This window comes from Thamnophis sirtalis, unplaced genomic scaffold, assembly GCF_051295495.1.
Source record: "Thamnophis sirtalis isolate CommonGarterSnake01/CBP01778 unplaced genomic scaffold, rThaSir2_p1.2 scaffold_7, whole genome shotgun sequence".
Taxonomy (NCBI): Eukaryota; Metazoa; Chordata; class Lepidosauria; order Squamata; family Natricidae; genus Thamnophis; species Thamnophis sirtalis.
The window spans coordinates 52,258,058-52,285,402 of NW_028261387.1; the positions used below are offsets into that span (position 1 = coordinate 52,258,058).

Below are 27,345 nucleotides of genomic sequence, written 5' to 3' on the forward strand. Positions count from 1 at the left end.
AAAATAAGGAACTATATTATAAAATATAAATATTGTATTCTGCAAAGCTTTTAAAATGGTGCAGTTTTGAGACTGATTTTGAATGATGTTATGAGTTTATATGATGACCACAATCCTACCTAAGTTTGCTACTTATACCTTGATTACCTGAAATTGAAAAGGAGAAGGAAGAGGACCTCATGCTATTTAATAGGCAATTCTGAATGGCCAGATATATGTCTGCTTTTAAACCTAAGCTTCGTATTATTAGGGGATGACAGGGGCAGGGATGGGTATTAGAATTCAACTGAGTTATATTCTGAAGCTTATCATTAAATTAATTTCCTCACCCTTGCTGTAGTGAATCATGCTATTTCCAGAATCATTTTAATGCCCCCACCCTTCTAATGAGCTAGCTCTTTTGTTTACCTATGCTGGATCATGGAGCAGCAATAGCTACTGAAGGAGGAAACATGGTTGAAATACTGCATTTTCCATCTATTTCACTGTTGCTCAATTTGATTTCCTAAGTTGTTTCTTTGTGTATGTATCAAGGGGAAAAAAATCATACATACTTACATATTCACCCAGCCATGTATAGTTGTCACTTTAATAGAAGTAAAATTATGGTGGAAAATTGAAAAAAGTGGAAAAAAAGGAAAAAGATAATAATCCAAAAATTATCTCACAAGGATAGAAAAAAGGAAACAAATCTAATTTTAGTTTACACTACCACTTACTAATCCTTTCTATACTTTTGTGCACATGCAAACCATCCTTGTTTATCCATATTCCGCTTCTTACATTCTCTTTTATTCTTTATACTTCTCACCTTTCTCATTTTAAATAATTTGTCAATTCAGCCTAGCTATAATCCTCTTAACTTCTTGAACCATTTATTCTCTAGCTCTATATTTGGTAAATGATTTGAGTTTCATTAATCCTCTCTGTATGATTAATTACCTCCAGTTTTTCCCCCAGTATTTACTCACTTTTATATGCAATCTGCATTCATTCAGCATGTATTCATTCTTGACTCTCTATTTTATCATATCCTTCTGAACCCCATCCCCATTTTATTTGACTTACTTTTATATTTCTCCTCACATAACCAATTCTCCTTTCTATATAATATATAAAGAGAACAGAGGTGGGTTGCCAATTATTTTACTACCAGTTTGGACGCGTGCATGATGCTTTTGCGCATGCACAGAAGCAGGTGGGTGGGTGGAGCCTCTTGCCGCTGCTACTACTGGCAGCAACCCACCTCTGATAGAGATAGAGAAATATGCTGCAATATCTAGTCAATTTTAATTCATCTTTTTTGTGGTGATACCAACCAATAATCAGGCTCTTTTGAAAGCACCCACACCAAACATTTCTGCCAAAAAACCCTGCAAGTTTTGATAGATGGCTTACTAGTCTAGCTATCTTCCAAAATTTCCTCTCCCAGCCCACATTTAGAAGAGAGATTCATGGAAGGTTTTCTGCTTATTTTTATAATTTTAGAAACAGAAAGGAAACAAAGTTGAGACAATGCACCAATCCCTGTCCTTAGCATGCCCAGTAAATAAATAAATCAATAACAGTAAATAAGAACAGTACCATTTGCCAGCATTGTGCCAGTAATAGAATCCTGGAGCAGCAAATTTCATATTACAGATAGTCCTCGACTTGTGACCATAATCAAGACCAGAATTTCTGTTGCTAAGCAAGGAGGTTGTTAAGTGAGTCACTCCTGATGTTACAATCTTTTTTGCCGTGATTGTTAAGTGAATCACTGCAATTGCTAAGCTGAATCATGTGATTGTTAGGCAATTCCAGTTTCTGCCATTCACTTTGTTGGAAGCCTACTGAAAAGATCACCGATGGTAATCACATGATCCGAAGGCACTCTAGCCATCGTAAATACATGCCAATTGCCAAGTGCCCAAATACTGATCACATCACTATGGGGATACTTTGACAGTTGTAAATGTGAGAACAATTTTCAGAGGTTGACTTTCAACTTCAAACAGTCGCTAAACAAGTGGTTGTAACTTGAGAACTACCTGTATAATTTTCTCAAAGGTTGGGGTACAGCACTTTAATGTGATTAAAAATAAAAGCCTAATGTTAGCATCACTAAGCAATTAAAATCCAGGCCTAGAGTGTGAATATGACTCTGGTACATTTAGCTAGGAGGCAGAAAAAAGATTCTACCAAATTAAATATGAGAAATATTTCCATTACCTTGATTCAGAAAGTATTAGCCAAGTTCACTACATTTGTAATAAAAACTTTTACTAGAGGCCCATTACAGTCTGATATATCTGAAAGTAATTGGTGCAAATTATTTGAATAATTAATGTCCCAGTATCACATGCAAATTATTTGAATAGTTAATGTCCCAGTATTACAATTTTGATATGCACGTCAGTTAGGCAAAGATGTCTCCAGGTCCTTCTAATTCTTGGAAACTGTAAAATAAAAAAGTCCATAAAACGATAAAAAGGTCCCAACCAAAATGAACTGAAATCAGTGTGTCGCCATACTGCAAGGGAAAAATAGGATTAGTGAAAGTTATCTATAATTATAATAAACATGTCCAAAGTTAGAGAGATAGCAAGTATTTTTTTAACTATATTAAAAAAAGGATGTGTGTTGACCATATTATCGTGATCGGGAAGGCTGGATGTCCCAAGCACTTAATTCTTTTTTAAAAAATATTTTTTTTAATTTTTAATTTGAAACAAATACAGCATCATTCTTTACATGCTATAGAAAGTGTATCAGTTGGTTACAAAAAGACTTTCATTCATCTCTTCCACAGTCAACAAACATAGAAGAGAAGGCAAAAACATATCTCTGGGGGTGTTTCTGTTAGATGATTTGCTTCCATGTTCATTGTCTCTTCCACATAAACTATAATTTATTTGCTCAATACATACAATTAAACTATAAACCAGAGTGGCCAGGAGAATAGACCAAATGAAGCCAAAACTTTAAAAAAAAATGTTTTAAGACTTAATACAGTGATGGCTAACTGTTATGTTGTCACATGCCGAAAGTGTACACAAAACCGCAACAGTGCACACACACAGACCTGCACCCATAATGCAATGTGTACATGACTTCCCTGCATGCCACACCCCCTGCATGCATGCATGACCCCCTGTGCATGCACATGTGACCCCCTGCGCATGCAGGGGCCCCACCCATTTTGGCTTCCAGGTTGGTGCAGGAGGTCTTCCAGTCCCCAAACGGGGCGCAATGAGACCCAAAGACCAGCTGGCTGGCGGGAGGGGCACGCACGGTGGAGCTGGGCTGGGGCAATGGCTGGTGTGCCCGCAGGCATGCCATAGGTTTGCCATCACAGACGTAGTGTGTTGGACAAATGCAGTCTTTAATACTCATAGGACACCCACCCAATTCTTTTTTTCTACGTCGGTGCTTTGTGATGATCTGGCTAGGACACATAGTTTGAATGCAGTTGAAAATAATCTTGAGGGTTTTTTTATTTTAGCAATACAGTTTGTGTATTTTCTAGCATTGTTGTTTTTCAACTTTTATTAGAGTCTGTCCTCAGCCATCACTTGGTGTCCTTGACTGCAGGGTTTGTTTCAGTCCAACATTTACAGTTGCTCCCAAGATGCTGAATTAGTTCACAAATTTTCAAGTCTGGCTGATCTTTGTCCTCTTTTCTGCCACCCTGACACTGAAGGTGCTTTGTCTGCATATATTAGCAATAGATCCCAGGGTGGGTTCCGGCCAGCTTTACTGCCGGTTTACTCCTGTGTGCGCTGTGCGCACACTAGCTGCAAGCTGCGTGCACATGCACACTTGAATTAAAAATTTTCTGCACATGCACAGAACTTAAAAACAAGGCGCCAACCGGAGAACCAGTTTGGGGGTGTGGCAGGCCTGGGTCGCTGCCAGTTCCAGGGACACATGCTGCCATACCACTACCAGTTCAGCCGAACAGGTAGGAACTCACCTCTGAACAGATCCATGTGTTTAAGCACCCCCAAGATATGTTTTGATGGATGGCTAACGATGAAAGTGTGAAAAATACAGAAGCTTCAGATTTGGAGACGAAGAGACATTATATCAATTCTGAAATCCTTATTAAAATGCAGTTGGTAATGAGTCAGAATTTAAATAAGAGAAAGATATTATCAAAGGATGGGTATGGATTTGTTTTGTTTTCAACTAACTTCAAGTAAATACGTTGTCTTCTATCTCTAATATATTGCTGAATGTTTCATTTTGTAAAACTCTTAAGTAATTAAGATTCTGTTCAGCAGGCAATCTGACAAATGTAATTTGCAGACTCTTGGATATCAGCTCTTTTGCTTGGAGAAAGTTGGATTTTTTTGGAAATACCCGGCTGTTGGAGGGTGGACAAGTAGGGATGTCTTATGGGGACATTTCTCTGTCATCAAAGGACTTCTGCATGAATTTAACAATTCCAATCAACTTTTTATAACCTCTGCATCATACCAGACTGATTAAATGCAAGTGGCTGAAAAATTCAAAGTATTTCAGTTCATTCATATTCTAAGATCTGCTTTTAGTTTAATAAATTAGAAATGATAAGCACAATTCTTTTTCATCCCTTGCTCAGTCCTAGATTAAAAAGTAGTCCTGTTTTTCAAGAACATGCCTATTTATATTTTAAATGCCTCAGATGAATAGATTGTCTCAAAAGCTGACAAGTATGTCTAATGGAAGAAAAATATCTGTTTTTTCTAGTTTATTTATCTAATCTAATTTATTGATTATCTTGTACTTGGTGGTATGAACCCATTGAATATAAATGGAAGGAAGCCTGTTTATTTAATGTTATTGATTTATGCATCATATTTATATGTCCATCCATTTCACAAAAACATGAGTTTGGTGCCATGGTTAAAGTGCTGGCCTAGAAATAGGAGACTGAGTTCTAGTCCCACTTTAGGCGTGAAAGCCGGCTCTGTGGCTTTGGACTAATCACTCTTTCACACCCAATTCAGCTCACAGTGGTGTTGTGGAAAAAACAAGAGGAGAAAGGAATATGTATTATGTATGTTGGTTTCCTTGAGTTATTTAAAAATAATAATAAAAGTGGAATAATTTTAAAAAGATCTGTTGTATATGGGAAACTGGGGGAAAAGAAATAAAGCCTGCAAGGATATTGAAGACATTACAATTATAACTTGTCTAGAATTCAAGAAACAATAATTGGGCAGGGTAAATCTATATATGTTTTACTTGAAAGACACACTGTATTCAGTGAGCCAATTGTTAACCCGACTATAGTTAGAGAGTGTACTGTATGTTTCTTCTTTAAAAACCACTATTTTTAACAGAAACATAAGCTAATTAAATCTCTGAACCCAAAGTCTGGAATATGTTTTTATTATATTTCTATAGCATTGACAGGAGGTTTTTTTTTTAAGAAAGCATTTTTTAAAAAGTACCGTAATCATTCTGCTTTTGTATAGTACACCAAATGGCAAGCTGTATTTCTCTTGGTATACAGTATACATCTTGCCAAGCCTTTGGATACTATTTATAAATAAAAAGATGGAAAGTCACAATCCATTTACCTTCCCTGAAAAAGGAATTCTGTCAAACAGGTGAGATGTCCGATGTGTTCCAATATCTATTCCTAAGTGACTATATAGATTAATAATCCAGCTGATTTTTAAAACAACCAGCCTACAGGAAAGTTGATAAAAGTCACAGCCATCTCATGCATAGAGTTCTTCCTGTGCAGTGGGTCTCCCTTGATTTGCATTCAATGCTGGGTTAAGGGATATTATGGAGGAACATTTGGTGTTCATGCTGTGGATAGAGCCTTTTCTTTATTCATCAGCCATCCAAACTGCAGCATTTTAAAAGCATTGTGAGTGAAGGCCTGTGTCTGCCTACAAGGCAAAAAATAAATGCAGAGGCAGCAGTTTTAAAGAGAATCTTTCCAAGGACCAATTTGAAAAATTCTTTCCCATCACCTATTTAGTTCTTGACCATGAACTGCAGATGTTCTTTGAACACTGTTACAGCAAATCAAGCTGTAATCTTTGCAATGCTCCAGAAGTTGTTTCTGATAGCTATAATGCCATATCCCTGGACTGAAAGAAAACTGTGACAAATCACTTTTGTATTGCTGAACACAGAAAAGGACATGGTCTGTGCAGCTACCACTTATCAAGATCAGTTCGAAGGATTCTTTATATAGATAGATACAATTTGTTTCCCTTTTTCAGATGAGTAAAATGCATATTCCTTCTTTTACTTTTGGTGGAAAAATATAAGTTCTTACACTTATTCATCCATCCACTATATCAAAGCAAGTGGGCAGGTGGTGTTGCAGACATAGAATTTAAGAAATACTTAACTGGGTTCAATAGCAAAACCATTTTCATGATGTACCCACAGATCTCCTATTATAAACATCTATATATTATCTTTATAATCTGGCCAATATATCCGTTTTACCACACTTTCTTTTGAACACACCATTTTATTGTTCGTAGCATTTCTGAATTCTAAAGGATTGAGCTTGCTAGTAATGTATCCTTTTTCTTGTTCTATCCTGCTTTTATATTGCTATGGGGGAAATATAATGATGTCTTTTTAAATTAAAATTACCTATAATAGCTCTAAACCAATGAAAGGAGAATAGTTTGTTGAGAAGGTCTAGCAAATATTCATAAGACTACTGAATAATACGATATAAACCAATATTGTCCTCATTTGTGTTTAAGTGGAGATTAGATACCATCTCTCTGGAGTTCTTTAATTCTATTATTTTAAGGAAACAGTATCTGAAGAAATACAAAAATTGAGAAGTCATGAAATGAGCTGAAGTGAAATGGCAGCAGTGTTCTTGATGCTAGAATCTGTCAACATGGGAATCACAAAAAGCTTCACCGAATTTTGCTGTGCCCAGTACTTCCCTTTAATCTATTTTAGTTTCCTTCAGCAATTTACTCCTGAGATGTGTTCCCTGATTCAGCTATTCCTCATCATAGGCAAATGTTCTTATCCTTTTCTATCTTCTGACTTTGATCCTTAGATGACAACATTCTTGAGGACTTGATGAAAGTACAATGATTAGGGTAGAAAGTGCTGAGGATAGGAACCGTGGTGGGTTCCTACTGGTTCGGACCAGTTCCTCCGAACCGGTAGTGGTTTGGCGGCCTGGGTCGCTGGAACCGGCAGCAACCCAGGCCTGCCATGCCCCCAAACCAGTTCTCCTGTACTGCCACCATCTTGTTTTTTGCTTCTGCACATGCGCAGAGCAATTTTTATTGGACTGTGCATGCGCACACAATGCACATCGAGCACGCATGGCATGCTCTCAAGCGAATTGGCAGTAGCGACTGCTAGAACCCACCCATGGATAGGAATTGTGTTGTATTGTTGCTAAAGCTGTTGAATCTTCATTCTGGCTCTTGGGATGTTCCTTTTAAGAACTTTGTAGGATCATGATAGGGAACATTGGAGCAGGTATAGTATTTTTGTATGAAATACATTCTAAATGAAATTGTAATTTATTGATCAGAGTTATTAAATGTAATCTACAAAAATCTAGAGGACCATTAAATGGCACCAAAAATACAGAAAAATATAAACATCTAGCAATTGTCCTGACTCTTGTAGTTCATGTTTAATAATTTTAAGATTGTTTCCTGCATAAAGTCCTTTAATATTTGGACTTTTTTACATATGGCATTAGTTTATATGTTTAGAAAAGTGTCACTGATTCTGATATATTTTTTATAACTTTTCAGTGTTTAAAATCAGTTAATGAAACTTTAATAAAAGCAACTAGAAATCTTTACAAGTATAAAGTTAAGAAAAGTCTAAGTATATCTACTGTATTTTGTTCTTGCACTTATGTAGACTATATAATATATTCTGTCAGACCTGCCCCAGTCTGATCTCTTAGGAAAGAAAGACCCTCAACTCCATTTGGTTGAAGTGATGTTGGCTGCAGTAAAGTCAGGCTAGAACTAAATGTCCCATGCTAAAAGGATACAAAATATTTTCCCTCATCCCAGCCCTCCTCCCATGACCAGTGCATCTCCAGCCAATGAACATTTGCCTAGGCGTTTTGAGAATGTTGAGATGTTTGGGGTAATCTGCATTGCTTCTCAGAGTGCATGACCTTGAGTCCTGGCACAAACTGGTTTAGAGTTTCTCTGTTCTTCATCAAACTGTCACTCTCCCACACACCGTTTCTGTTTTCCAGCACATGCTAATACAGGTTTGTTGCCCATTTATTTTTCCCCCATACAGGATGCCAGCAAGGCGCCAAGCCAAAGATGGCAGACTTGATATCAATGCTCAAAAATATATATTTGTTAACTTCCATAAACATTTTAGGTCCAGGACATCTTTAAACATAACACAACAGCTCACATGCATCATAAAATCTGATACATAGATTTCTTTTGTGTATGTCAATATAATGGAGATCACTTGATAATACAAAAACAGGTCTCTTCTATGATAACACCTAAATAATGGGACTTAAAATTGCACCTTCTTTTATGTCATTCTTAAGAAAAAAATGTATTTAGGAACCATATATTTCAGCAAATAACAGCCTTTGTCCAATGTCTGTTTCTTCTGTCTTTATTATTTCTCTTTGTTTCTCATTCACATAATCATGCACATAAATGCAAATTAACTTTGAAAACTACATTTTTAATTATTGGGTTTCACTCTAGCAGTCTTCAGTGATGAATGGGCACTAAAATTCGGGATGTAAAATCTTACATGAAATAAATACAATTATTTTATTTTAAATAAAACTTTGCATGCTGAAAATATAAAGTAATTGTAATTATATCACAACCATAAATGTATCATGACTCTTTTATCAAATACCTTCCATATAAATCAGAAGACTAATTTCTAAGCAAAGTATTTCTGCTAACATTAAAAACTTCAAGAAAAAGAAGAGGCTATCTTGATGCACTAGGTAATTTAGGGCATTCATTATGGCTTTCTTGTTTAAGACCTTCACAGCATGTAGAGAGAGCAGGCAATGCCAAAATAACATCTGTCTACCATTCTTTCATTGTCTTTGTAATATAAACAGTTAACAGTGTACTTCATTACTGACAATGCGGTAAAGAACCTCCTTCAGGAATATGTTTGTTGTTCAATCACTTGTAATTATATGAATAAAACCCATGAAGCAGCTTTACAAAGTGTCTTTGTGGGAACATTAGCATCTGGTATTTTATTGTTCCTCCTGCAAATGTAAATAAAGATTAAATGCTTAATTGTTACCTAAAATGTCCTGATAGCTTTCAATAGCTGATTAAAACTCTTCTCTGCTACAAGATACTTAATTTCTCTAAATTTGTCAAGAAGATATTCAGGTGCTCTCCTATCCATATCCATCTTCCCTTTGCTCCCCACCCCCCACTATTTGCAAAGATATCAGAGAGCTCTTTATACAGGTAGTTTTTGACTTACAACAGTTTGTTTAATGACTGTTTGAAGTTATAATGGCACTGAAAAAAAATTCTTGGGACCGTTTTTCACACTTGCAGCATCTCCATGGTCATGTGATCAAAATTTGGATGCTTGGCAATTGACTAATATTTATGATGGTTGTCGTGTCCCGGGATCCTGTGATCACCTTTTGCGACGTTCTGATAAGCAAAGGGGAAGCCAGATTCACTTAACACCTTGTTATTACCTTAACAACTGCAGTGATTTACTTAGCAACTGGGGCAAGATAGGTTGTAAAAGGGGGCAAAGTTCACTTAACCACTGTCTCACTTAGTAACAGAAATTTTGAGCTGAATTGTGGTCATAAGTCAAATACTACCTGTATATGGGCTGCATGTTCATACATACTCCTCATCTTACGAATAGGTTTTCTTCTATAGACATGCTCTGTTGTGATTGTTGATGTAGCTCTGACTACATATTTTGTCTCTGAAGCAATATGTGCCATCCATTCAGTAAATGTCCCAAAGCTGTTCTTAATTTTGGCTAGACAGTATCCATATAGATAGTTTTAGGTCAGACCATCACATTTATCAATTAATTCCATTTTGTATACCACTAATCTATCAAGATTTTTTAGCAATTTGAGCCCTTGGGTAGAGTGTGATTCCCAACCTAGTTCTGGTTGATATTCTGGCATTTCCTTTTCCAAGATGCCTGAGGCCAACTATTGCAAAAATCTGGCTAGCTTCCTTAGATCTGACACAAAACAAGATTTATGAACAATATAAAATGGAAGTAGGAACTAATGCAGCAATTTGACTTTTAGGAAGATTCTAGAATTTTTCTTGATTCAATAAACAGAATACAGAACAGGCCTGAGAAGTTCTAATATGCTGGGAACTTTTCTATTACTTTGATTTCCAAATGCGGTATATCACATCTTTCATCCCGTATGTTTTTTGTTATTTTTAGAAATGAGTTATAGTAAAAATTCAATTCTATCCTATCATTATCTCATAGCAAAAGGCCCATTCCCTGTTGTGATTTCTCTGTTGGCAGAGCCACCCCTAACCTTTTGCTTTTAATTTCTATCCCAAGCCTAAATTTCTTTAGCATTCTATCTTTTTTTCCTGCAGATAATAACTTTGTGATTAAATCAGTTCTTCTATACCATTTCCCTGAAAATAAGACCTCCCCAGATAATAAGCCCAATTGGGCTTTTGAGCGCATGTGCTAAAATAAGCCATCCCCGAAAATATTGCAACATAGCAGCAGCCATGAGGTGACCACGCTCGCCGTCTCCTGCATCTCAAAAATAATAAGACCTCCCCGAAAATAAGGCCAAGTGCTTATTTCGGGAGTCAAAAGAAAATAAGACCCTGACTTATTTTCAGGGAAACACAGTATGCCCCTTCTCATTCTTTGCTCAGTTAAAAGCAGTTTATGCAGATCAGGTAGATTCCTGCCCTGCTTCCATTTGTGTGTGTGTGTGTGTTGAAAAGTTATGAATTTATACTTCCAGCATCCTTCTTGAAGACATTTTCAACTTTCCTGCTATTTCATTGATCTGACAATTTCTGCCTGTGGAATCTCATTAGTACTTTAAAGTTTGTTAAATGGGTTCTCCTAAAATATGTGTATATGGTCCATCCTTCAGTTTCTTTTTCTGTAGTACCTTGAATCCCACAATTACTTCTTCATAAAATTCACACTGCTTTTGTCTCTTAATATAGTTTTGTTATTGCATAGTTTCAGATCTGGAACAGTCTATCCATTTGTCTCTTTTCAACTTTCTAGAAAATAAGAAAGCCTGCAAGATGACTGTGAATATCTGGGTAATTAAATTGCCACATTATTACTATATATCTATTCCCTGAAAGTTTTATAATATTGTCCAGGAAGGTATTGTTCATGTTCATATAAGTATAATCTTTATTGTCATTGTACTTAAATATAACAAAATTGGTTAATTTATAAATTGGTTAATAATTTATCATTATATTCATGTTTAGTCATATTAATAATTACATTCTACTTGGCTTGGTGGCCTGTAGGACCACTGCCCCACCAAATAGTAATTCTTGATTGTTCCTCCGTTTTTTTAATCTAAATTCGCTCAGCTGCTCAATATCCTCAATCTCACAACCTGTGACTTTCCTGTGGGAATCTAAAAGAATCACATTGCAAAATTGCCAGTGTGATATTATTTCAGATTGTCAAAAAAGTGTGATTTTTTTGAAAAAGCAGTATTTTTCACTAATCAAAGGATGTAGCAATATATTCAGAGATTTTATTGTTTTCAATAATATTTTACTGATAATGTTATAGTAGCATAGGATATTTATTAATAAACTAGTTATTAAGCTGATTTTTTTCCTTTCCTAGTTTTTTTAGTTCTTTTATATTTATTTATTTATTTATTGTTTATTTATTATTTATTTCATTATAAATTCAGTTTACTATGGTCAAAACTAGTGCAAGTAGAATGCCCTATGAATCAACACATACGCACGGACACAATCTTAATACATAATAAACAAATTAAAGTTTAAGAGAGAAAGCTTTCCAATGGCTGGGTGTTTTAATGGCAGTGTATCAGTTGTATACTGGTGACAGGATGTCTAGAGCCTTCCTTAGATCTGCTTGCTGCTCTATATCTTTTATCTTTTCCTTTGGGGTTTATTTCACCTGATCACATTTCATCATAAGAATTGAGGAGGGAAAGTAGCTTAAATTTAAAATACTAGATTCAACAGCCTTTATTCATATGGATTGAAAATTGTCCAGAAGAATTAATGCTACTAAGCCTTGAGGATCAAAGTTCAGTTTTAATTAAAGACTTATAGAAGTTAGACACACTCTTTTTTTAAAATATATTTTTTATTATTTACAAATAAGAACACAGTGTGACCACCCTAGCGTTTCATCCGCCATAGAAACTAAAGTGCAAGACAAATAGCATATATGCTACTTAAACAGTGCTAGTTTTATACAATTATTTTTGACCAGCATTTTCATTCTAATACATATATAATCTCTCATTTCAGCGGAAGTTAGACACACTCTTGACTCAACTTCTACCATACCTGTCTCCAACATAGTAGATGTTCCTTTGGGACATAATGAGGTGTGCAGCTAGCTGCTCTGATGAATTTAGATTGTACCCTCTCCAAAAAGATGGAACGAGAAGGTAGAGGCCCAGCCTGAGCTCTATAGGGAGATGGGCTAGCAGCATAGCCTGAAAGAGCTTAAATGCAGCTGGAATATAATATCTTCCCTTGGTGCAGAAAAATTTGAGGATGGCACTGGCAGATTTTAATTCAGTGGCAACAGCATATCACAGTGGACTTCCTCAAGCTAATGGCATGTGTGACTATTCCTAAATACTTAAAGCAAATTATGGAAATGTAATTATTTACTATTTCTTTGATGTCAGTCACATCCTGGCTATGGAAATTCAGTTGATCATTTGGTGGAGATGAAGTAAAGTTTTCTATGTCTCTGTGCTGCTGTCTAATTGTTATATGGATCTTTTTCAGCCTAGGTATGATAGCCCTTATTCATTCTTTCTTTCTTTCCTTCCTTTGTTCCATTTTACCCTTTTTTTCTGGTAGCATCTCCTTTTGTGATCCTTACAATAATTTGTGATTTATGTTCATCTGAAATATAGTGTTTAGTTCCATGGGACATTGTCTGCCTAAGTTTGCTCCTACCTTACATATGTATCTTTATGTAATTGTGGCTTAATATTTTTAGACTTTTTATAGATCTTGTTCTCTAATGATAGCCATAATTAATTTATATTAACTGTGACAAGGAAAGCTTTGATTATAAGAATAAAGGAATCCAGTTAGTATTTCCAGCTTCACCATCTGCATCTGGAAAAAAAATACATTCATTCAGCTGGTTGTTATTTTAGTATCTATTTTTCTGGTGTGTGGATTTTTTGCTTTGGAACTATAATTAGTACCCAGATGAGATGAAATTACTTTTAGACTCTTTTTTAATAGCATGTTAATTATTCACACAGATCCTGGAAATGAATTAATTCAAAGCTAAATATAATTTGCCATGAACTATATGGCATTAGGTGTCTCCCCACCCCATCCGGTTTCCCGGATCATATCAAATGTTGGAGAATAGAGAATTTCTCAGCCTGTGGAAACTTGAATGTATTATTTAAATGGTTTCTACCTAGGAACAAATTCAACGTATTGTAATTAAAAATGATCCTTGTTTACTTAGAAACAAGATAGATGAACAATACAGTAGAAAGCTTACTTTTTAATTGTCTTGCAGTACACAAAATCATTTTAACTAAAATGTAGCATTTGCCTTTCCATTTGTCTTGCATTGCTACATTGGCTTACAATCATAAGAACATCTGGAATGCAGTGATGTAGCTTATTCCTTCCATCTTTTTTCTGTGTCACAAAACCATCCTTTTCCTTTCAGAATTGGTAGAATAATGCTGCATCTCTTGAAGGAGGCAATTTAATCCACAGTATGTTTTAATCATATAGGAAGTGTTTGTTTTGAAAAATGTGCTAGAGGAATACTTTACATTAGGGACAAGAATGATTGGAGAGATTCAGTGAAGTATCTTTATTGGTATATAGAACTATGGTGATTATAAAAAATCTGCAAAACAGCATCAAACAAAGTTTACTGCCAGGCCCCAAGAATCAAGAAAGATACATAAAGTTGTTTCCAAGCAATTTCCTTTATACTTCCTCACCTATAGACAGAAATCTTGCCAAACTACTTGCACCATCAAAGATATACTGTGAAAATTGCTAGGGAGGAGTAATCTTAAATCTCTTTCCTCCAACCCAAATTATCTAAACTTCACTGTCTCTTGGTCCCCTGGAATCAGTCCCTCTCTCCTAGGAATCCAGGCTACATTCCACCACATTTCAGAATATATACATTTGGTTATACTTAAAAAAAAAACCATTGCAAGTTATAGCTCTTTGAGGGCAATCTTCACAATTATTTTGATAATATATTGAGAGATTATTTCAGGTGGGGGAAATGGTGGTTTTTAATCACCTTTTAATGGAGATGAAATTGCAGCTTGTTGTGCTAGAAATTCATCCAAGGGGGGGAAGGGAGGAATTTCCATCAAGTTCACAGATGTAGCATAAAATATGTAGCATTAATGAACAAATGCCTCCAACCCCTTCTGTTCAAATTAAGATAGTGTTAGATGGGGGGAGGAATACATTCAGATTGCAAGATTCTATTTCAATAACACTGGTGAATATGCCATTGATTTCTTAATCTAGCCTACCTGATAGGGCCAAAGAAACCTATGCAAGATATCCAAAGAGGCAATATACATTGGATCCACCCTTCAAAGTAGTGGAACTGGTATGCCAAGGCTTTTCCAAGGTTTTCTGGCAGGTATTTGTCTGCACTGAAGATACTTCTGTCAGGATATAGTTTAAATAGGCCTGTTATTTACCCATAGAAGAAATTGACTGTGCATTTTATATTTAGCACACATTTAAAAGGTTTCCAGTTTTCCACCTGAAGTTTGCATCCAGAACCTGCTGCATCGAGATGCTTTTTCCTTGAAACTTGTCTGCATGCCAGGTCATGCCACTCCTGAGCAGCATCTTAATGATTATGAAAAGGGTTCTTGGTACTGGTTATGATGTGTGCTTTTTTGAATCAATTGCACTATCAGCATCTTTGTAGAATGCTATCATTTTTGCATTACTAAGGTTGTGGGTAGAATTTCAGACTCAGGAACAGTAAAGGTCGGGACAGTGTGGGCTGTGTCCTGATTTGATGTCAACTGTGGGCAAATAGCACTTTGTGTGTCTCCTGAGTACAAACTACCCACTCGCACAAGCATGGCAGCAAATTACTCTTAGGAAAATGGTGAATTGCCTGCTTATAAGAAGATGCCGGTGCAGCTGGCAGCACTTAAATTTCTCTGTTTTAGAGAGTCTGCATTTGGACCTAATTTAATGTTAATGTTTCCACAAATAAGTTGGCAACATTTGTTTCATCCAGCAAAAGAGCTTTCTTTCAGTACTTCTCAGACCTCAAGCAGCATACTAATTATTGTTGCCTATCCTGTATGCTGCATCCCAAGCAATCAACAAGTTGATTCCTGGGGGTGAAATATTTGCAGAGGTAGCATTCTTGTTCTTAAATAACAAAGTGAAGCAGTTCTGGAAATTGGAAAAGAATGGAGAAAAACATGGGGAATAATCTTCTGCTAGTATCTGTTTGGCCATTGGAACCTGTTCCCATTTACAAGTAGTCCTCATTTAGCAGCTGCCTTGTATAGTGACCATTCACAAATATAATGTAATAAATGGTAATAATATTATTTTCCAACCTATACAGTATTTAGGATACTAAAAGCCTTCAGTTTGAAACTCATTAAGGTCTGATCAGTTTCAGACAGCAATTGCCAGCTGACTAGAAGGTTCTAATCAATTAAGAAAGGGAAGTGAACTAGTTCACTTGCATTGGCATTTTTAGGGACATACTAGCTCTGAAGAAAAATCAGTGCAGGAAAAGATAATTTGCTTGCACAAACAGTTGAACTGCATACTTGCAAGAACTACAGAGGTGTTATTTGAGATCATTTCTTCTTGCTTATTCTTGCTACTGGTAATAATACTCATTTTTTTCAAAGAAATACTAATACTTTAACAGTGGGATACTAGCAGGGATGGTAGATGGGATAAGTTCATGGAATTTTTGAAAGAAAGCTCCAGTGAAATTAGTGTGCACAGCCTTCCACAAAAATGATTCTTCCTTACTCTTTCCTATTAACATGAGTGATATCATTTTCATTTATTCAAAAAATGACCAATTGTACTGTGTACTGTGCAGTACCTCTATACACAAATGACATGTCTTGGGCTGAAGGGATTGTTTAAGAACTCTACATTTGATGAATTTAAATACTAAACATACCTACCTCTGCTTAGTTGTTTTTTTTAAGAACATTCAAGATAACTGGATGTAGTCATGTGAATTATCCTAGATCAAGAAAGTAACTGATTGTGTAATTTATTCTAGTTTGTCTCATTCCAGCAAAGATTTAGGGGAAAAATGAGGCATATATGAATTTTAATGTAGTAGTAGATTACTAATTCTTCTTTCTTTCTTTTTTATAGTAATTCAAAACACCTTGGTATACTTCAGCAGTAAAGGCACCACTTTGCCTTCTTGGAGGAAACTGAGGACATAGAATCTTAGCCAAATATTCAACATGGTAATTCAAAGGTATCTCCTAACCTATATGGTCGTGGTGCTCGCTTCATATCTTCATAACCTCATCAGAGCCATTGAAGTCCCACGGGATCGTAAGTTCACTGATTTATATTTTATCAATTCATCTTCATCAAGCTTCTCAGGCATGCTATCATGAGTAACCTACCAAGGAAGAGCAGTGATCTTGAGAAGAGTTGAAATCATAATCATCTACCATTAAGTAGGCAGTCACTATGATTTCAATATAAATGAACCGGATCATAGTTTTATAAGGATAACTTAGGGATACTCTTAGTATACCACTGCACCATTGCTTAGTTGTCTTTCTTCCTCAAGGTAGAGTGTAGTTCAAGGTGTAGTGTTAATTACCTCAAATAAACTAAATTGAGAGATTTAGAAATCTCAGCAAACCATTCTGATTAAAAAGCAGTTCAGAGTTTCATGGAATCCATACATCACTGGACCTGTCTTAGGTCTGATCTAACTTAGAAAATATAATGAAGCATACTCTTGCTTTGTTTTTTACTGGTCAAGATGAAGGTGACCAGCAGTTATGAATATTAAAAAGAATTCAGTTCCATCTTTAGAATGACACCAAACAGAGCTTTGAGATATAGCTTCTTTAGAGGAAAAAGATACAGTATTTTAAAGATCTCACCCCTCAGAAACCAACACAGTCTAGAATATTATCAGAAAGCCTAGTACATATTTCTCCTCTGAGCTGGAGGATGATGGCAAAGCTTATCCTTTAGCTAGGGAGTCCTGGAAATTAGAATTATCTGCTGCATTTTGAAAAGTACATATGCCAAAGTTCATAAGAAACTGTAAATATACTTTTTGAGATATGTTAAAGTGACACCATCCGTACATGGTGATGGTGAGACTTCTATTAAAAACTGTATGATTTCATTAGTCCTGTATTGACTTCTGGCAGACTTTAATTTTGCCTTTGTTTTCTTAATTGCCCTTAGGTTATTTATAAACAAGATGTGAAACTATGGGGGCTAATTCGTGTATATGGACATTGATTGAAGATATATCGCAATGTATTTTGGGTTTCTGCATAATCTAATCTCCAACTTTTAGATATGTAGACCAACTCCTAGAATTCTCACTAATGGTTGTGCTGGTTGAGAAATTCTTGGAACTGAAATTCTCACATTTCTCAGGCATCAAGATTAGGAAAAGCATGATTGCTCCATTCCATTTCCTATTTCAATATGCTATTGTTTGTGACGGTTGAAGTATTTAATGATCTACATATTAAGTGCCAAAAATGGTTCTGGATGAGTGATGATCTGTGAGATAAATCAAATCTAGGTTATGTAAAATGAAGCCTTTTTAGCAGGCTCCTCATCTTGAACAGTTATTTTGCAAGTAATACAAACCAGCCTCTCTTTACCATAATTATTGAATCCAAAGTGAGAGAAAACAATAATAATCAATTCTTCTATCCCTAGATGGAACACTAAGATTTTATTTGGAACTACTTTTTGTTCTAATCTTGACACTGGCTATCATATCCTAGCTCAGATTTAGAAAGAACATTGAGGAAATTTTCATGTTTCCTCAGTATTAACTTTTCAAGAATGTTGTGTTCTTTCATTCCCCTGAAGATCTGAGATAATTCCTAGAGCCATAACTCATTGTATTTGATTAGAAAGATCTAGGAAATAACAGTCTTATCAATTGCCTTGGAATATTAATTTATTAAATAATTTTAAATACATATAATATCATATGTCAAAATAAAATTTGATTCAAACATAATGTACCTAATAAATGACACTAGGTTGGGTTGAGAATGATAGCTGTAGAATGTGCCTCTCCTTTTCTTCCTGATTTCTGTCTTTTGTGTGTGGTAATAGAATAACTATATCATTATTTGCACTAGCTTTTGTAGTGTGTGAGCTTGGTGATTGATTGGCAATTGGCAATTTCTGAAAGTGATTAGAAAAGGAAATATGTGACCCAATGCCCTTTAAAAGATAGAAAACATGGTTTGAGCAAATATCACTATGCACTCATTTCCCAGAGCTCTAAACCCACTAGAGACTACTATCTTATGGTCTCCTCATGAGAAGCTACTATATAGAGCAATTTCTTTTCCTTATCCAGTGAGGAATTATGAAGACTGGCTTTTCCTTACACCACGGTTACTGGCTTCACTTTTAACAGAGCCATATTCAGTTCACCATTTCTTACCTGGAAATCCCAAATAAACCTTTTAGCCCAATTTAACTCATTCCAAAATCACATTATGAGGGCTGTGCAATGTTTCCACTTCAGTGCTGCAGGAACTGGCAAGTAGACAAGGCTATTTCAATGAAATACCAACAGATGTTACAATGTTTTAATTGTACATGTATAATTGTACATTAATTGTACATTATTTATTAAAATGATAATAAATAAATGACACTTGTGCATAGAAGTGCCACAGTTGTAGCACTGAAATGGCACAGAGTATTGGAAGGAATTAACTGTTGAAGTGCACTGTAATATGGAAAAAATTACTACTGAATAATAACTGCATGGCCAATAACTGAGACTTCTTCCTCTGTCCCTCTCTAGCTTTTTATTTTAGCAAATGCTATACTTCAGTTTTCAAAGTTTTGTATTTAAACTTCTTTTTACTACAATAAATGTCAGAGGGCAAAATGCTCATACATGCTGCTGGCTTTGTAACCACCTAAGTTAATTGAAGGCTCTTTATAACAACTCCATATAGGCTAACGAGTTTAATTCGTTAGGATGAAGTTTCTTTAGTTTTATTTTTCTCAGTGGGGTTTACTCTCCACTGAGAGAGAGAGTAGGATTGCTTTGCAATACAATTCTAAACATGTTCATTCAGAAGTAGGTCTCTCTGTGATTAATAGATGGGTTTACCTAGCAGCCTTAGATTCTGGTCAGATGCACTGGACAATGTTGGCCTCTAAAATATTGCCACTCCCATGGACTAATTTCATTACATCAGCCATTGATAATGTACATCGTAAAATGTAAGCTCCCTATGATTCCATTCCATGCAGACCTCAACCTAGTTTCAGGCAATGAGATAGACAGAAAGGAAGGCATTGAACAGATGGAGAAGAAAGTGGCAAATACAGAGAGAAAAATGGTAAATTGCAAGAATGAAATAAAATATTGTGGAATCAGAGAGATGGGAGTGGTGTAAAAAAAAAAAAAGAAATAGCTTCAGACCCTATTGGTTTTAGTCCAGCCATGTTTTCCCTCTAGACTCAAACATGCAAGCATGTATACAATTTGTGTATGTATGTATGTATGTATGTATGTATGTATGTATGTATGTATGTATTTATACTGATTTATATGGATTCCCATCTCAATAATGTGGTTCTGGGTGGCTAAAACAATTAAAGTACAATATAAATATATGCTGCATAAAAAAAAATGAAAGTGACCATTTCCAACCAACAGTCAAAACACCATTCAGCAATAGGGGGTGGGTTGTCAAATAGTCCCTGGTCCCTGGGAAAACAGCCACGTCTTCAAATCTTTGCAAAATGTTCAGTATGGCGTCTAGAGGCAGGCAGAGTTGTAGAAAAGCACACCTCCTGGGTCCTGCCATATGATAATTCCTAATAAATGGAGTTGGGCATGTCTCTCTTGGCCAACTTGATGGGCAGATATGAAAAAGTAGAGTGAGCCAATTCCTCAAAAAGTCTGGCATCTCTGAAGAAATATGATCCTCCACAAGAAAAAAATGTTTTCCTATACATACATACATACAGACAGACAGACAGACATTGGTTTTTCTTAATGTTGATTAAGTATTTTCTGTTCTTTGTTCTGCCATCCAGTAGGAAGCTTTTTGCTAAATCACTCATCACTAAAACTTTACTGAATTAATGTTGTTTAATCCATAGAGTCTATATAGGTGATCTTCTCTGATGATCAAAAAAGGCTCGTTAATTTGTTTTCTTTTGAGTGATAACTGTCATTAAGAAACATGAGAAAAATAACACTAGTTTATTAATGAAAAAAGAAATCCAAAATTACATATGGCTTGTTTCTCATCAGTCGTGTCTTTTTTCAGGATTCCTTATTTATCGAAGAGAGAGGAAGGATGCCTATTTTAATTCATAACATTGTCTTTTTCATGATTTTCAGTTGCATATCTTAAGTACAATTTAGTTTCCTTTGGGACTTTGCTAACATGTAGGATATATATATATACACACACAAACACACACACACAAACAGACACACACACACACACAAATAGTATCTTCTAATGGAATAAGTAAGACTCCTTAGAACCCAGGTTGAGAAAAGCTAAGTAATATAAAAGGCATTATTTTTCACATTATTATATGAAAATAATGCTTCAAATATGCCATGGGGCATTCCCTTCATAATAAGGACATTTATTCATCAATTTTATTTCATATTGATGTGCTGATTTTATTAATATAAATATATCTAACATATTTTTTAAAAAAAAACCTTACAAAGTGATATAAACCAAGTTTTTAATAAGCTACTGCCTGCATGCATATATTTTTTTTTAGATTTTTCACTGCTCCTTGAATTTTGTCCAGAATTTTGTTCCTGAGCTTAGCTGTCAGGCAAAATGTGATTTCATTAAAAGTACCTCTTTTATTTATCCAGAGTCTTCATGAGCCAGTGATGTTTTGTTTAGAGTAGCATGTTTTATGCTTGTGATGAACAGTGTCATCAGCAATCATTTCCCAAGAATAGGTATAGAGGTAGTCTTCAACTCGCAATCCGTCATTTAAAATAACTGTTCAAAATTATGACAATGCTGAGTGTCGGATTTTATAATTAAATACGATCCGGCAAATAATTAAATATTTTACCATTAGATCATTTATTATGCCAGCTGTGAAGATAGACTGAATTAGCTTCCCAAGGGGGGGGGAAGGGAGTTCATTCTAGTCTCCTTATCCCCTACATGTATAAAAGTCTGCAGGCTGTTTCTGGAGGTTCCTGGCAGCTCTTGATAAGAAGTTCTCCAAACAATCCTAAATCTGTACTGCACGTTGGACAGGTTTAATAAACATTGAAAGTTATTTTATCATCCTGGCACATAATATGATAGCCAAGTAATTATATAGTAGAAAAATAGCATAGGAGAAAAATACTTGAATTAATTTAAAGTGGCCAAGATTTAAAGTATACAATATTCACTATGTTTTCTATATTATAACTTATGTAAGCATTTCCAGCAGCTAAAAATACTGAAACTAAATAATATTAAACTTTTCTGAAAATTGTTAGATTTATGGTTACAACTATTAGCACATATCATAATTTCATTTTAGAAGTAGTATTTGCAGTTTAAGAATTGAAGCTTTTGATGAACGTTGCACTGAGTATTTTTATTTAGTTATTGCATTATTTTTCTCCCTTTCCCCCCCTCATACTTGACATAGATGGGATTCTCACATATCTTACTAGCCCAGTGAGACAAAAAGATGGCTATATTCAACTCATCTGTATACAGAGCTTTGTCATCTTTGGTCTTGGATCAGTTGCACTGCCCTAGACAAACATAGTACAATCTGGAGGTCCTCCTAGATTCTTGTTTAAGGAGTAGATAGCAACCACAACTAGGAGGGCTTTGCTCAACTTTGTGTTGTGCACCAGTTAGCCCTTCCTGGATCAGGAAGCCTTCTCTCAGTCACTCATGCCCTGGTCATATGCTTTATGAACTATTACAATGCACTGTATACAGGGATATCTCTGAAGAGTACAGCTGGTGCAGAATGCAGCTGTATGAACAATTTTGGGTGTCCCAAGGGTGGCACATGTAATATCTTTGCTGTGTGGTCTGCATTGGATGCCAGTTTTCTTTCAGTTGTTATTACCTTTAAAGTGCTACATTGCATGAGTTAAAGTTACCCGAGGAACCATCTTACCCCCATATCAACCTGGCCATCTGGTCAAGCAGGGAAGGTATGTTATGGCCCCTATGAGTTAAAGAATTTCAACTGGCATGGTTCAGGAAGAGAGCCTTTTGTACTATTGCCCCTGAGCTCTGGAATATTCTTCTCCCAGAAGTGAAGTGGTGCCCCACTCTCCAGATATTTCAGCGTGAAGACCTGACTCTACCAACTTCCAACTCGTATGGGCTCTCCGAGTGGCGTGCAATCCTCGGGATTGAAACCCCACCCCCACCTTGAAACTCCACCCCCACCTTTTTACTTATTCTATCTATGTTTCTTACTTGGTTTCCATTTTACTGATGTATTGTATTTTTACATATTTTTTATGCTTTTAGCTGTAAATTGCCTGGGGCCATTCTGAAAGTGAGATGGGTGGTACGTAAACCTGATAAATAAAAATATAAATAAATAAATTGATGCATCACATATATTAAGGAAAAAAAGCAGCCAATAAATTCTGAATTTAACCATTAATTGTAGAGACCTGAAACCTAAATAGTGACAAAAATTGCTTTGATTCACTTTCAAAATATACTTTTAATGACTTTTCTGTGAGGGTGGGGGGAGGACCCTCTTCCCATCTATTTTTCACCATTTCTCAGTGATGGTTGCTTTAGGACAGATTAATTTATAACCCACCCCCTTCTTTTATCAATCCTCTTGGTTCAGGTTCAAGTAACCTTCCCCAAACAAGATTAAACAGTAAAAATCATGATTTAAGATTGAACAACCAGTCTGTGTTGACTTAGTGACATTTTGGCAAGTTTGCTAGATGTTAATATGGACTGTATGCATGATCTTTCATTAAAGTGACTGGACAAAAATTATAGCAATTACTTGGAAGCATTGTTTATAATCACAGAACCTTGGGATAGAGTGAATCAGAAACTCGTCATCCCAAATCAGTGGAAGACATTAAGGAACATGGCAAACATCTGTTTTTATCCAGCTGGACCCATTTCAAAGATTTTCTTCTCTCACTTTGGTGACATCAGTCTCTATGGTGTGCTTTCCCTTCATGCAGGCTGCCAGAGAATTGGATTTTTAATCTTCCTTTTATTTAACAGAGAAAGTGCTTGGTCTCTCTTAGTCCTCTCATGTCCGCCCATTGTTCATGGCAGAGAGTTAGCTAATTAATTCATCTCCTTTTTGTAAGCGTGAAAGGCTCCAGGTTTTATAAATTGAGCAGGTGGTGTATAAATAGTCACAGCTGCTGTGGGTTTATGATAAGTGTGCAAATTGCTTACTCTCCAGGCAAATGATCTCTTTTTCTCTGACCCCAGAAGCTTCCCTCCTTCATGGAGATTAGTGTTGCATACAGGTGTAGTGTAGGGATATGATTTAAAGAATATTTCTACCATTAAAAGTAGAGTATTGGATCTGCATATTAAACTGTTGAATCAGGAAACTTGTTGAGTTTAGAAGGCATTTGTTATATAGCAAACCATATTTGAATAAAAAAGACAAAAGGACAAGATCTATATCACATCATAGAAATATGCCACTCCCATGGACTAATTTCATTATATCAACCATTGATAATGTACATTATAAAATGTAAGCTCCCTATGATTCCATTTCATGCAGACCTCAACCTAGTTTCAGGCAATGAGATAGACAGAAAGGAAGGCATTGAACAGATGGAGAAGAAAATGGCAAATACAGAGGAAAAAATGGTAAATTGCAAGAATGAAATAAAATATTGTGGAATCAGAGAGATGGGAGTGGTGTAAAAAGAAAAAGAATAGCCTCAGACCCTATTGGTTTTAGTCCCAGCCATGTTTTCACTCTAGACTCAAACATGCAAGCATGTATACAATTTGTTTGTATTTATTTATTTATACTGATTTATATGGATTCCCATCTCAATAATGTGGTTCTGGGTGGCTAAAACAATTAAAGTACAATATAAATATATGCTGTATAAAAATCATAGAGATTTTAAAAATGGGAAAATGGGTTGAAGTTGTATGGTATAAATAACTGAATAAGCCTAGTTTCTGCAAAATTAAGAATGGGGCTGGAAATTTGTGGAATCAATTTAACGTAGGTGTTAAGGTAAGATAAGGCATGCATTTTCTGAAGCAAAACATAAATTGAAATGGTTCTGAAATTTCACTTTTTTCAAATGTTGTGACATAATATTTTTAAAAATGTACATAAACATTTTTATACTAAAGACATGTATTCATAAAAGCATATAATGATTAAAAATTAACCAAAACAGTTTTGGAAATAGTTCTAAAAGCAGTATGCACAAGAACAAGTATTTAAGGAGAAATTAGCATTAACATACATGCAAATTTTAATGCAGACTGTAGGAAACAATTGTAGACAAATATAGGAAGAAATAATGTTAAGGGTGGGAAAAAAAGGTTGACAAATCTATTTATAAATTTGTCCGCCGCTAAATAAAAGGAAATCTTATCTCATTGACTTTAGAACTGTCATTAAATAAATACCATATGAACTTCCTAATAGGTAAATAGGTAAAAAATTAGAAAGCTTTAAGAAAATTCCACAATATGTTTTGATAATCATACAGGCTGGCATAGGAATCTTGTTGATATAAAGTAAATGTGTGGGTATTTTCTGCTTTCCAATTCTTTGGCTTAGTACGGTATTTCTTATTCCTTTTCTGCTTTCTGTATAACATCTATCATGAAAAGTTATAATGTGATAGGTATGTGTATATGGGGTTAGAGATTGGCAAACCAATTAGCCATACTCTGTACAATATAGCTGGGTTGTATGTTTCATGTTTCAACCAAACCATACATATTTGGTATGGACATTGACTGAAACACAGTTATTTTGGGGGATTTAATTAGAACGGGAAAGACACTAAGAAAAGAAAAGCAAATCCTGAAAATACCTGTGGATGGGTGGACCAAAAAGGTGGGATGTATGACAATTTAAGCTACAACACTTTCCAACCTTGACCTACTTGCCTCGTGAAACCACTGTGGAATCCTAAAGGACTTCATAGCCTTTTGATTCTAACCAGGAGAATTTTTCATTTTGTGTACTCTCTATACATGGCCATATATACATAGGGACATTAGCATCAGTGAATAATGTATGAACCATCCCATCAGTCTCCAGATTCTGAGAAGCACAGCATGTCCCTATAAGTTGTTTTGACTTCATAAGAACAAACCACTAGCAAATGCAATTTACCTCAATGATGGTGCAAGGAAAATAAAAAAGGTACTCATGGTAATATTGCAAACTTTTATTTATTTTAAGTTCATTCTGTCATTGGGATTTCCAATTCATCCTTACAGGTGTATCTGTTATATCATTTTTAAAAAATTCATAGAGCTTCAACTGATGTGTTCCTTTTCATATATAGTTTGAACCAGTGGTGGGTTTCAAAAGTTTTTAGAACCTCTTCTGTAGGTGTGGCCTGCTTTGTGGGAGTGGCTTGCTGGCAATGTGACCGGGTAGGAGTGGCTTGCCAGCCATGTGACTGAGTGGGAGTGGCTTGCCAGCCATGTGACTGGGTGGGCATGGCCAATTTGTAAAATGTGGTGAAACTCACTTCACAACGCTCTTGCTTAGCAACCAAAATGTTGGCTCAGAAACTCTGGCATTTGAAGCACGCAAGTCTTAAAGCTGTCAAGTTACAAGACCCTTGCACCCCTAACCCTATAGAAAAAAACCCCAGGGGTGTTCAACTTGACAGCTTTAAGACTTGTGGACTTCAACTCCCAGAATTCCTCCTCCAGTCATGTTGGCTCAGGAACTCTGGCATTGAAGTGTGCAAGTTTTAAAGCTGTCAAGTTACAAGACCCTTGCATCCCTAACCCTTTAGAACGCCCCCCCCCGGGGATGTTCAAACTTGACAGCTTTTAAGACTTTAACGTTTAGATAGGACTCTTAGAGGTGGGCGGGATGATTGGTGAGCCAGCCAATCAGTGAGCGGTGAGCGGGGCAAGCGTGCAGACTTGCAGGGGGAGGGAGCTGGAACTGGTTCTAAACGGCACGGTAGATTTGTGGAACCTCTTCTATAGAAGAGGTTAGAACTGGCAGGAACCCACCCCTGGTTTGAACTCTATCTAGTGACTGGAGGGTATCATGTAATATCTTCCTAAGATAAAATAAGGTGGAACATGGGTATTCAAGAGTATATAGTTAAAACCTTTTCTCATGGTTATTGTGTAGATGTGACTAAATACAGCCAGCAATATGGTGAGGTCTTCTGGGAGTGCAGACTTCTGTGTCATAGGTAAATTCCCCATGTGAAGAAGGATGCCTGGATAATTCACAGTGGCATATGATGCATCACATAAAAGTTATAAATCACTTGAATACTGTTTATAATTGCATTTTAATACTACCAAAAATATGACCAACTAAACAAGAAAGTGGAATACTTTAAGTTCTTATTTTTCCACACTTCTAAGCCACATAAAGGATTTTTTCCAGCATAGGTAAATCTTTAAAATACTATATTTTAAGCATTTGTGAGGGCTTGCCCTAGATATTAAAATTTATAATGGTTGAGGATTAAAGAAATTGTAATCCTACATATTTAGAGGGCACTAGATGGAGAACGCTACAGAAACGTCTTTGAACTAGACTATGAATTAAATCTATCCATTAATAGTCTTTAGTAGATTTCTTCTTGTCAGAACATATTCATATTTGTATGTATTTATTTTGCTAATTGTGTCATTCCCCACCTTTTTTTAAAGTTTTCTCTAATTCCTCTTCACAGGAACTCGAGGCAATATATTAAAGCTAA

General features: G+C 35.7%; 1 protein-coding gene across 17 annotated transcripts in view; it reads left to right on the plus strand.

The window, feature by feature from the left end:
• Window positions 1-27,345, plus strand: part of NFASC (neurofascin) — a 170,119-nt gene that overhangs the window by 49,352 nt on the left and 93,422 nt on the right. For 16 of the 17 annotated variants that reach the window (XM_087720033.1, XM_087720031.1, XM_087720038.1 and 13 more), the window contains exon 3: window positions 16,566-16,754. In XM_087720033.1, coding sequence (XP_087576159.1) covers window positions 16,661-16,754 — 94 coding nt within the window. In that variant the 5' untranslated portion in view covers window positions 16,566-16,660. Of the gene's footprint in view, window positions 1-11,217; window positions 11,256-16,565; window positions 16,755-27,345 lie in introns of all 17 variants that reach the window. The other variant, XM_087720035.1, reaches the window with a different exon arrangement.